At 37.4% G+C, this 12,910-nt stretch overlaps 1 protein-coding gene across 1 annotated transcript; it reads right to left on the bottom strand.

Moving 5' to 3' along the window:
• Positions 1–1,423: 1,423 nt before the first annotated feature.
• Positions 1,424–7,653, bottom strand: LOC117989795 (odorant receptor 4-like). The gene is made up of 9 exons (XM_069503941.1): positions 7,439–7,653; positions 7,024–7,081; positions 6,161–6,313; positions 4,574–4,781; positions 3,578–3,674; positions 3,046–3,150; positions 2,767–2,855; positions 2,220–2,286; positions 1,424–1,692 (listed from the first exon to the last, which is right to left on the bottom strand). The coding sequence occupies exons 1-9, from the start codon at positions 7,619–7,621 to the stop codon at positions 1,636–1,638; spliced, it is 1,017 nt and encodes a 338-aa protein (XP_069360042.1). The 5' UTR covers positions 7,622–7,653; the 3' UTR covers positions 1,424–1,635.
• Positions 7,654–12,910: the final 5,257 nt, after the last annotated feature.

Raw genomic sequence — 12,910 nt, 5'->3', positions numbered from 1 at the left:
ATTCGAGTTGTCAGGTACATTTTATTATCTTTTTACCATAGTATGCTCACTTGGCCCAAACAACTCGCAGAATACACTTGGCAAACCACTTGGCCTATGTACGAGTATATTTGTCGAACGGCGTGTGTCAATGGCAGTCGGCTTGTCCCTGCAATTGTGGACTTCAAAACGAAAAAGCCAGCAAGTACCTAGGTACCTTGTACACGTTGGCTCTGCGAACTTCACGAATGCATTTGGTGAACTCGTACTTAGACTACCACACAAGCAGCAACAACATTGTCTTGCCACTCGATGTCTAGTTTCAGTAGCAGTGCACAATTAACGGATCCAGAGTTTACATTGGTCCGAACTCCAACTCAGTCTCAAACCTTTGGACGAATGTCGATGTATCCACTCTTAGCTCTAATTTCACGCTTAATTAAGAAGTGGGAAGAGGAAAAATTAAAAGTCACTTTTGTGCTTACAAAATTTATTAAAGAATTATGAACAGTAAACAACATCAAGGTCATTAATCAATTAAAGTAAGCAAACAAAAAAAGTCAGGCGTATGTATTGCAAAGTATCTACCTACTGGCCACTTTGGAGCTTTGGACACACTGGATGCAGTCCAATATTTACCCCAACCGCTTCGACGAGCGGGAAATGTATTGGATAAATAGGATTTGTAGTGACTATCTCTGTGACTACAAACTACACATTAGCTCAGGAGAAAAGATGGATTGAATTCCGTAGTATATTAATTATGACCATCGTAAACTGTCGATACGTTACTTTAAGCTTAGGAGCTTTTTATTGCTGTACTCGAGAAAATCTTCAAAAAAATAGACTGGGACGTAAACGATGGAAAGTACCCATTACACTTAAGATTTGTTGATGACACAGTACTCCTTTCTAAAGACTGTAGAAATGCAGCAGATGAGTTATTATGAACAGAAAGCAAAAATGTAGATCTAGAAATAGCACAGCTGATAGCTGTAAAGTACCTACTACCCACAAAATGCACATTAAGGTGAATAAATCACTCTATAAATGCGTTTAGGATTCCCTGTGTTAACTTGTGAAGACGTCGGGGAATGAGTGCGGAACACGAGAGGCAAACACTCCGCATGCAGTCCAATATTTACCCCAACCGCTTCGACGAGCGGGAAATGTATTGGATAAATAGGATTTGTAGTGACTAGCTCTGTGACTACGAATTACGCATTAGCTCAGGAGAAAAGACGGATTGAATTCCGTAGGTAGTAAGTCTGTTCACTAACAGTGTCGCTACCCAACTAGTGTATATTATTTATTTTTATTTATATTACAATAAACATAAGAATAATATAGCAGGTGTTCTATTTTATTCTTATAATAGAAAACATTTATTTAACAAACACAATGATAAATAATATAATAAAAGCAAAATAATAAATGTGAACAGACCTAAGTACACATTTTAGTGACAAAATTAATTTAATCAATCGTTATTAGTGTAGACTGAATATTGCAAAAAATAAATTTTACATTTTCACACATTTCAATATAATTATAATAAAAAAAAATAAAAAAAGTATAATTTTGCAAAAGTTATTTTTCATTGTGTAAATAGTAAAATAGAAAGTGTATTCTCGTGCTTCTAAGTATTTTGGTAAATTATTTCTGCATTATTGTCATAGCCAAAGAGAAGTAAGACCATGTAGTGCTGACTACCTGAAATAAATAGATTAGGTAGAAATTGGGGCCGATTCTCTTGTACACAATCTCTAAACTAAACTAAAATGACGTCTAAATCTATTGCTATCCCTGTCATAATGTTGCTTGCGGAAAAGGATAGCCCTAGATTTAGACCTGTTTATTTAGTTTAGTTTAGAGATTGTGAACAAGAGAATCAGCCCCAATGTCATTCTAAAGGCCGATGCACATTTTCTTCTGCGTACTGTACTTACAATTAGGCTCTTCGCACACTGCACAGATTCGACGCAGATTCCACTCCGACTCGACTCACCGTTTCTTACGGTGAAATTTTCAAGAAGTATTTAATTGGAAGAAGTGTACGATGCATGGACCACTTACACACTTCAATATAGAAAATTCCACCACAAGGAACACGACATAAAGCTTACCACTCCATAGCAAACAATCCACCGTTCCATATTTTCATGTTTTAGGTATTGTGTGTCGAGTCGGAGTAGAGTCGACGTCGAGTCTGTGTAATGTGCGAAGACCTTTAAGCTTACCTTAGTAAACGTGTTGAGGGTTATTGGTGTATAATTCAAGGATGTCACATGGCAGGGACGTTGAGCTCTGCAATAGAAAAAGTTAATTTAGTACATATTAAGTACTAGCTGATGGCCGCGACTTCGTACGCGTGGATTTAGGTTTTTAAAAATCCCGTGGGAACTCTTTGATTTCCTGGGACAAAAAGTAGCCTATGTTAGGTACTCTCCAGATCTTTATGTATACCCATGCAAATCGCGTCGATCCGTTACTCCGTTGCGACGTGATTAGGACAAACCAACAAACCAATAAACCACCAAACAAACAGACTTTCGCATTTAGTCCCTACAAGAGAGCTATGTCCAGTAGACATCTATCGGTTGTTGATGATGATGAAGTATTTATAATTATTTTACTAAAGTGGTCATCATCATCACTATCAACTGACAGACGTCCACTGCTGGATATAGGTATTTTGTAGGGCCACACGCCACGGTCCTGCGCCGCCTGAATCCAGCGGCTCCCTGCGGCTGTCCAACTTCATAAAACAGTTATTAGTTTGCTCACCTCATGATGACTAATGCGATGGTCTTCTGGTAGTGCGTGCCTCCCTTGTACCATGGGTTTTCATACGCAGATTCTGCTATTGCCGCACTCTATAATTTTATAACTAAGTATCACTTACTGTCAGATAGTTTTGTTAAGCTGTAAATATAGGTAGGTAGGTAAAGATCCGGAGAGTGACATAAGCTGCTTTTTATCCCGAATATTCGAAGAGTTCCCACCAGATTTTCAAAACCTAACTCCGAGCGGATAAAGTTGCTGGATCACATCTTGATAGCTCACCTCCTCTTTCAGCATTTCTCCGTAGTAGCAGACTATATAAACCATAGACAGAACAGTTAGTAAAGTCGTTATATGAGTGATCTTATCCATAACATCGTGCGATACCTTCGAGCAAACAAAGTAAAATAAAATTAGTGTCATAGCTCAACCATAACAATAAGCACCAGCGTGCTTAGTGCGAGATTTTCCATCTCACCAATTCAGCACATTGGTCAGCAAAATATGTCAATTTCAAAATCAGTACTGTACCCTTATTATAAATGCGAAAGTGTGTTTGTTTGTTGGTTTGTCCTTCAATCACGTCGCAACGGTGCAACGGATTGTCGTGATTTTTTGCATGGGTATAAATAAAGATCTGGAGAGTGACATAGGCTACTTTTTATTCCGGAAAATCAAAGAGTTCCTACGGGATTTTCAAAAAACCTAATTCCACGCGGACGAAGTCGCGGGTATCAGCTAGTACAAGATAAAGTTGAAAACTGAAACCCGACTAAGTACGATCGTCTGATGAATTTCGAAATAATTTGCTTACCGATATACTAACGGCGAAAAAACAGAGTATGACAGCAAAGAAACTCAAGTCGATGAAAACCATTTGATTGAAAATGTAATTCAATAACTCCGCCAGTCTAAGAAAAACATAAGCAATTTCAAAAGGTAAAGATTAATGCTTATTCCAAAATATGGAATTTATAAGTAGTATAACTAGTAGGTATAAATATTTTTTGACTGGTTCGAAAATGGTCGGGCATACTCCGACTAATCACGTTTGTTAAGCCGTAAAATATTTATATTTATCTCAAAACGGATGATTCCCATCTACCTGCCAGTAAAGGTTTTATCAAAATTGATTCAGCGTTTTGTAGATAAGCCCTAACAAAAAATAAGAAGACAAAATTTTTGAAAAAACGGCATGGAATATAATGGAAAAGAATGTCAAAATCAAAGTCAAATGTTTTATTTAAAATCTAGATATAAAAATGAATCGCTGAATGTGTTGCTGATCGCAAATCTCGAGAACAGCTGAACTGATTTCGCTAATTCTTTTTTCATAATATTCCTTGAACTACGAGGTTGGTTCTTACGGAGAAAAAAATTTAAAGTATTAAAAAAATTAAAGAATCGACTGTTAGGCGGTACGAAGTTCGCCGGGACAGCTAGTAGGTAATCAATTTCACTTTTTGATGTTCGGTTGTTGCATTTGTAAGATGATAATAATATAGTGGTGATAATTTTTACGCGAACTAAAAACTAAAGCTACGAGGGTTCCAAACGGTTCCAAAGAGCCAACAACAAACTCAGCCGGGTATATTTTTTTATTATCAACACTTTACAAAATAAACTAAACTTATTAGAACTATCACAAAGCCGTTAAGCAACTCATTCCCAAACTTTCTTATCATTTAAATAATCCTTTACATTGTAATAGGATTTTTCAATAAGTTTACGTTTTATGAAAACTTTGAACTTGTTGAGAGAAGCTTATTATAAAAACGTATAGAAATGAAATTTAATAAAACAATTTTACTTGATTAACTCTTGGTGATTTTTGACCATTGATTCGATCGTAATATGTTTCCTCACATATTTCGTCCCATGTGTAATTTTGTTTTTATTAGTCGTCGGTATAGCATTTTTTATGTCTTCTCGTAAAAGAGCAAATTCCGTACTAAGTTGCGAGCACAAAGTTACAGCCAAACATTGTGCACCAAGGTAGTAGTCGGTTAAGTGAACAACTGAAAAATACCAATATACTTAGGTACCGTATTTTTTAATACCAATAGGTACAGGGTGTAACCAGAACGCTGGCAAAACAAAGACAGGTGATAATACTGATGATCAGTGATATTATGATACTATAAAAACGCGATAAAAAAGCAAAAGAAAATTAAAAAACCTATTTGGCCCGTCTTGGCGTCTGATACCTATTTTGTAAAATTTCACGATATATTGCAAACAAAACATCTGACTGACGCTAGAGGTCAACGAACGTTCCGTATGTAGGCCAGTCTGAGTCAATGCTGCGTTGCAGTCGGTGCATTGACCCGAGTTTTGCACGCTATACAATGCGGGTCTGAAAAATACTAAATCACTAAAACTACAAAATGATGCAAATGGTTATTGGTATTGGATTGTGTTTAGGTGGTATAACAATAACAATAAGTTTTTGCTAGCGTTCTGGTTACACCCTGTATGACAGCAGTGAGTAAGCTAAGAAAAAAAATGATAAGTTCAACACTTACAGCTGTAACATTGGAAAAAGTACACCACTAGGTATCGCCCCCAATTCCTGACGGGATCGAAGGGGTACACATATCCGAAAGGCAATATAAAATCAAAGTCCTGCTGGCGAATTTTCCCGACTACGGTGTAGATCAATTGAAGACCTAAATTTAGAACCAGTGAAGCCATGGTTGCCCAGTAAAAAACTGAAACAAAGAATTTTTCGAACCAACTTCGCAACTTAAAAAGTTTACACCGCACCGGTGCGGTGCAGTGTTACGTTGCCTGGTTATTACGAGTGTTATACGATTTGGTTTCCTCCACGAGTCTTCATGCCTCGGCTTCTCAATAGCTTAAAGTTTTCATCATGTGATAAATTAAGAATCGGAATTCCGTACGTTATGCGAATGGATTTGGAAGCCCATCGCCATAGGATAATAATCCTCAAAAACCAGCCAAGTGTAATGCTAAGCGCTGTGGTCTTTAATTAGTGAAAGGTTCCGGGTTTGATTCATAGAAGGGTTTGGAATTTTGTAATTTCTAAATTTCTCGTCTTAGTGGGATGCTTCGGCTGTGGCTAGTTAACACCCTACCGGCAAAGCCTTGCCGCCAAGCGATTTGACGTTCCGGTACGATGCCGTGTAGAAACCAAAAGGGGCATGGGTTTAATAAAAACTACCATACCCCTTCCAGGTTAGCTCGCTTCCATCATATACTGCATCATCACTTACCACCAGGTGAGTTTGCAGTCAAGTCAGAACTTGTGTCTCAATAAAGATAAAAATAAAAATCAAACATGCTACTGCTGTCGCTACTGCAACTTTGTACGTAATCACTCCACCGTTCTAAATAGTGAGTCAGGGATGGTTAGATGATAATAATGATGAATAACCTCTCAGACCAATGTTCACTTGCTTTAGACGACGGTTTTTCTGCTTCATTTGGATGTTACTAAGATTTTCCGTTTTCCACATCCTAGCGAGACCCCTTATTAGGTTTTCGATGTCCTTCTTCTTTGGAAACAGAACGGTTGCTTTTAATACACCTAGAAATATAGTTTATCAACACTTGCTAAGTATATCGGCGGGGTGATTACGTAAAACGTTGCAGTAGCGACAGCTACGTGACAGCAATAGCAATGCGACAGTTCATTTGCTTTCTCTCTTCTTCTTCTTATTTTGCTTTGTGGCTATTGCTGTCTCTCTCTAGCCGGACGTTTGACAGCAATGACCGCGAGATTTGCGCCTGTCGCAAGCTTGTCACAAGATACGTAATCACCCCGCCGGTAGTTCAATATAATGAAACCTTCAAATTGTTGTAGGTACCTATTTCTTTAGGTTTATCAAGATTTGTCACGGATTACCTACTTAAGTGGGCTCAGTTCGGTGCTTTCTTCATACAAACGTAGGAGGGTAATTACTACATTATTTGATATTGTATGCTCAAAACTAAGTATTATATCGACTAATCTCGTCATTATCTAGGTTTATTGATATATGAAACATTAAAAGAATTATTATGTTTTAAAGTTACGAGCCTCAAAAGATTCCTATTTTAATACAAAATTTATGACTACTTTGGGCGTTAATAAATAAGATTAGGGGTATGAAAATTGTAAAGGAATTTAACATTAGACATAGTTTATTTATTCATTAGTTGAAATAACTATACTTTGTAAACATAAAGCTAGTAGTTTTTTCTCAAAAATACTTTTCCTAAACCCTTGATTTCGGTGAAAATCATCGTGCCTCTCACCTTTCTCATACAATGTCAAGTGAAAAGCAAACAGGTTCGGTCGATCGTACTGCGTCACCTTAAGGGAGTATTATAGGTCTATGCTTAAGGGTGATTTATGCTAGACCGTGCTGGACCCGAGCCATGTCACATTCGAGGCGCGTCCGACGCGTAGGCGATTGACGGGTTCGTCCAAGGACCACGGACGAGGCTCGGAAGCCTCAGAAACGGCACGGTCTGATGTGACCGATCTGACGAATTGACAACGGGAAGTACCATATAAGTCTTCTTGTCAGACAGACAAACAACCACGTGATCCTATAAGGGTTCCTTTTTTCCGTTTGAGGTACGTAAACTTACTTTGGAGTCCAATCAAGCAAGCAGTCGCCATGAATGCGATATCAGAAATATTCATCTGTGACCCAAAAACGCTAACCAAGTACATCCACATAGAGATTAAGTTCAAAAATGCTAGCAAGGTCTTAATGATGAAGCGCCAGTACTTCTGGCAAAAGGGCACGTTGTCATCGAAATATCCAATTTTACATTTCCTTAAATAATTGAAAGGGACGGAGAAAGGCCTGGTGAATTCGACAGGAAAATTCTTCATTCCGTCCATTTTTTCTATCGCGATATTTGTTTGCTCGCTCCGAAGCGAAACAGCGTGTCCTTTTATTCGAGTCCTTATTATTTTATGTAACCGTTTTGGAGATCCGTTTGTTTGGTGGAATGGATTCGAATACATTTTATTTTGTTTCTTCGTAAATTACCTACCCATTGTTTTACATATCTTAGTTATAACATTTTCTCTTCTTGTTCTTTTTGTAACTTTTACACCCAATTTAATATGAGCTAAGCAAAATAAATAAATAAAATAAATAATCTTTTATTTCAGACCAGTAGTCCATATTTAAATTTACAACTATCTGCTAGCTAAAGCTAAACTATCTGCTAACTAAAAATGATAGCTATATCTATAATATAAAAATGAATCACTAAATGGGTCATCGCAAATCTCGAGAACAGCTGAACCGATTTCGCTAATTCTTTTTTTATAATATTCCTTGAAGTAGGTACGAGGATGGTTCTTACGGAGAGAATTTTTTAAAAAATTTGAATCGACTGTTAGGCGGAACGAAGTTCGCCAGGGCAGCTAGTAAAATATATAGCTTAATTAATATAGCTATCACATAGCTTACATAACTTAACTTTGAAGTCAAAGCTAAGCTACAAAACGATGCGACCGATCTCTTCTCAGTATAGCTGCATAGCATAGGTGGAAAAGCAGCCTAAGTCATGACTAGTTACGTACCAACCTACCCGCAAAGCCAAAGCAAGTAAAGGGCTAATAGAAAATCTGTACGGAACCACGTTGCTCTTGCCTAATGTTTCTATTTCATACGTGGTTTTAATAAAAAATACATGAATGCTTATATAAAAATCAGCCTGCCACCATTTTGTGTGTGTTATTTTCACGCCGTTTTTCATCATCGCAAATTACAAACCGATAGAGCCTTTGTGAATAGCAAATGAACAGATTAACGGGGCGTGTCCCTTTTTATGTACGATTTGATTTGAAAATGAAAAGGTATGAAAAAGTACAATAAAAACAGTATTGAAAGTGAAACATACTACGACCTCCGGGTCCGGACACTGTTAAAAAAATGTTATCGAGGTCCAGAAAAAACTCATGCTGTTTATTCGTTTTTATTTTGACACATTTAGATAATTATTAAATGATGCCCGCGACTTCGTCCGCGTGGATTTAGGTTTTTGAAATTCCAGGATAAAAGCCGTGAAAAGCTAGCAGACAGACAGACAGACAGACAGACATACTTTCGCATTTATAATATTAGTATGGATATAAATGATAAAAAGTAACAAAAATTACACGGACGATCTCGAGCCAGTGTTTTATAATTTGGCTCACGCGAGGAGCAGCATTTTTTTTAAATAGTAAAATGGCGAACGAATGAGCAGGTTTAACAGACCACAATCTCGGAAGATATTTTGTTCTTCAAAAAATTCAATATTAAGAAAGATGATTCGCATTAAATTTTCATAATTTTCCGAGACAAGGCTTTGAAAGAGTAAATAACTTTGCAGCCAAGTCAGACCATTTACAGCTAGAGTAGAACGTGACAGGTCGAGATAGCTCGTGACAGGTCGAGATGGCAATCGGGGAGGGAACGCCCCACACACGGGCGGGCGAGTGCGGGTGACGTGCGGGTGTGCGGGGCGTCCCCGCCTCATACCCCGATTGCCATCGCAACCTGTCGCGGAGAATAGGTACATCTACATGTTACAAAATGATACTAGAATCAGTTTCCGCCTTGCTGCTTTCACTATTCCTTTTATTCGTTTCTCCTTTGTTTCCGTACTTCATCCGCAAAAAATGCAGATGCTGACGCAAACATCACGAGAGGTATTTTTTCGCCTCTTTACCCTTTATGCCTTGACCTCTTTCAGCGTTTACCCTTATTTTGTTTATATGTTAAGCTTTTTCCTTATAGAGAGAGAGAGCCAGCACGTGCCAGACCTTCCTTATTTTATAAAAGCTGAAAGTTTCTCTGCGTATTGTCACCAACACTGGGAGGAACGTTTGTTTGGATGTTCTTTTGGATAATGGTGGCCTTGGGAGATAACAGGTAATAAAGATGTAAAAAATCTTACGTCAAAGTATAAAGTCTTTTTTTAATAATATTTTCTTCGGAGTAGTATTAGAAATCACGTCATGTATTGCCAGACACTTAGTGTCGTGGTAACCCCCGCTAGACATAAGACACCCTTAAACGTTAATAATTTATTAAACTTTAAAGGTGTCTGGCAGGGGGTGCCACCATACTATTTGTCTGGCAATGCATGACTCGATTTCTAATACTATTCTGAAGAAAATATTTAAAAAAAAATTTAGTAAGATTTTTACACCTTGATTACCTGTTATCTCCCAAAGCCCCCATAATCCAAACAAACATCTAAACAAATGTTCCTCGCAGTGTTGAAGACGATACACAAAGAAACTTTCCGCTTTTATAAAATAAGGAAGGTCTGGCACGCTCTGGCTCTTAGGCCATTATGCCTTCAACTTTATCTGGGCAAATAACAATTTTTCTTGTTTGCTAGAACAAAGAACTGTATTTATTTAGGTCACCGTGAAAGTTTTATGCCCATCAACACAAACAAAAAGGGAATTTTTACCGCCATAAATGGTTCTGGATGGGAATCATAATATATTATTTCCTTAAGTGGAACTATAAGTACATTTAAATATATTATAACGTCCTTTTGTTTATTATTGGTAGCTTCTTATTTATTGGTCTAAATATATAAGGAAAAGCTGACTGACTGAATGAATGACTGATCTATCAACGCACAGAGCAAAATAGCTATAATGACGCAGACATCCACTTAGAATATTAGGTAGGTATAAGTACTAGCTTATGCCCGGGCCGCGTGGACTACACAAATTTCCAACCCCTATTTTACGCCCTTAGGGGTTGAATTTTCAAAAATCCTTTATTAGCGGATATCTATAGCATGCCAAATTTCAGACCGATTCGTCCAGTAGTTTGAGCTGTGCGTTGATAGATCAGTCAGTCAGTCAGTCAGTCAGTCAGTATGACAGTCACCTTTTTCTTTTATTATTTGAAATTCATGAAAAATAAAACACAGATAAACTGAAAATCATGATAATCATGGTTATGGTGACAGATTGCATATTTATTTCATGAAGTGACTAGGTATTCTATGGAATCACTGAGTTATATAGGTACATTTTCGGTAACATCATCATGATCAACCCATCACCGGCTCACTACAGAGCACGGGTCTCCTCTCAGAATGAGAAGGGTTTTGGCCATAGTCTACCACGCTGTCCATGTGCGGATATGGTTTCGGTAACATATATATATAATTTTAAATAATAAAATATTCCAGTGATGGATGCTGGTACGCCGACCGTACCTCGCTTTATTTTATTACCGACCTTTCAAGTACACTCTGTAGTCTGTATCGGCGAGGAAATTTCAACGAGAATTTTCCCGGCTGTTTACTTTACTTTCAACTTAATTAAAGCTTTTTTTTATTTTTACTTACAAAATGAGAATTGCATAAAAGCTCCCGCAATAAAGCATTTTTCGTTTATTTGATTGAATGTTAATGCTGTTTCTCTCCAGTCTCTTGTCCCGTCTGTAATTTTTCGTCTTAATTTTTTGTTTGAGATCTCTGAAATGATACGGCCTTGACTTATCCTCAAGTTAGGCGGGGTAAGAGAGGGGGGAGAGGGATGAAGGAGCATCTAATAGGTACCTGCTTCACGTGCATACGTATGTAGTAATTGCTGACTAGCTGAAGCACATTAGTGCGCATTGTCGAAACTTTGGTTTTTGGTAATAAAAAAATACGTTCGAGTCAAACTCGCGTACAAAGTTTCCATACCATGCATCCTACAAAATAATCTCTATTAAGATAATCTTCTAAAGATCGTACAAGAATCTAAAGTTTAAATTTGCACCATGCAAGTTTAAACTTTAGATTAGGCCATTTCAAAATTCACCATCTTGGTTTTTTATTATTTGTTGTTTTAGCGGCAATAGAAATAACACTGTGACAACACTCTACCTATTTTGGTTCATAAGATACTGGTGTCAGACAGACGGATGGACAGCGGAGTAATAAGGTCCCGTTGACACCCTTCGATATGTACAACGGATGGCTACGTTCTTAATGTAGGAAAGAAACCCAGGAAGAGAACGTGTAAGGAACCATACAAAGGAAAGGATACCTGATTAGCCCGCAAAAATAGACGTAAGTTTTATTTTCTCTTACATTGTACATTGGGTATGTATCAGGCAGCGGCAGTGAGCCGGCTTTTACATCCATTAGCAGAGAGCTTTCAGGCGAGCTGTAAACACTGCTACATTATTACCTGCCCAAATCGGACACGGCCGCCCCAATACAATTGTTGGAACACGAATAAGTACAATCGCCTTACTGAAGCAGTTGCCCTAGAATAGGAAATCGGATCATGAATTGATGAAATCTTTTCTAACATCTTTGTGCCGAATTTCTACCACAACTTTTCGCACTTAAATATACCTAATAGATGCCCAAGATTAGTCCACGTGGATTCAGGTTGCCGAAGACTCCCGTGGGAACTCTTTGTTTTTCGTGATATATAACGTCGTATCACACTCGTTATGATCTCATGATCTCTAATGATCTCGTACCAAATAGATACATGTAGATTTGGGTATTTATAAATCCCGTGAGATCTCCTCTTTGATCCAAACACACCGTACCTACTTCTCTACATAGTATAAAAATAAAGTCGCTTCCCGCTGTCGGTATGTATGAACGCGTAGATCTTTTAAACTACGCAACGGATTTTAATGCGGTTTTCACTAATAGATAGAGTGATTCAAGAGAAAGGTTTATTGGTATAGTTTAATATTGGTTTGTGTTAATTTGTTGAAATATGACGATATTTGAACGAAATGTCGGACGAAATCAAGCTTCCATCGAAAATTAACAAATATTTATACGCGCAACAAAACGAGACGGAGGCGGTATTTATAATATTTGTATAGAAGTGACACTACATAAGTATCTACACTGCCACCCATGCGAAGCCGGGGCGGGTCGCTAGTTATATTATAATTTCATTTTGAAATTATTGTAGGGTACTATTGTTAGTCTTAATTATTATTGTGGTTTTTATTGTTAGTTGTAAGAATTATTGTACTTTTAGCTTATTAAGTAATTAATTTAATAATTATAGATTTTAAGCAAAGATAGTTTAAGTTTTACTATTTAAGTAGAAGTTCTAGATTAAGCATGTTGAGTTAGCCTGTAAGTGAGTATACATTGATAGTCCTAAGTTTATATAAGTCGTCATAATTAGTTTTCT

The sequence above is a fragment of the Maniola hyperantus genome, chromosome 16, assembly GCF_902806685.2.
Source record: "Maniola hyperantus chromosome 16, iAphHyp1.2, whole genome shotgun sequence".
In the NCBI taxonomy this organism is placed as follows: Eukaryota; Metazoa; Arthropoda; class Insecta; order Lepidoptera; family Nymphalidae; genus Maniola; species Maniola hyperantus.
This window is presented reverse-complemented; position numbering and strand designations above follow the sequence as displayed.

Bases quoted from the DNA above. Each gene is read 5' to 3' on its own strand.
- LOC117989795 (XM_069503941.1), bottom strand. From the start codon at position 7,621: ATGGACGGAATGAAGAATTTTCCTGTCGAATTCACCAGGCCTTTCTCC. The intron at 7,082-7,438 runs GTTAGCGTTTTT...TACTCCCTTAAG, and splicing joins TCTCTATGTGGATGTACTTG to GTGACGCAGTACGATCGACC. The intron at 1,693-2,219 runs GTAAGCTTAAAG...TATTTATTTCAG, and splicing joins CCCTCAACACGTTTACTAAG to GTAGTCAGCACTACATGGTC.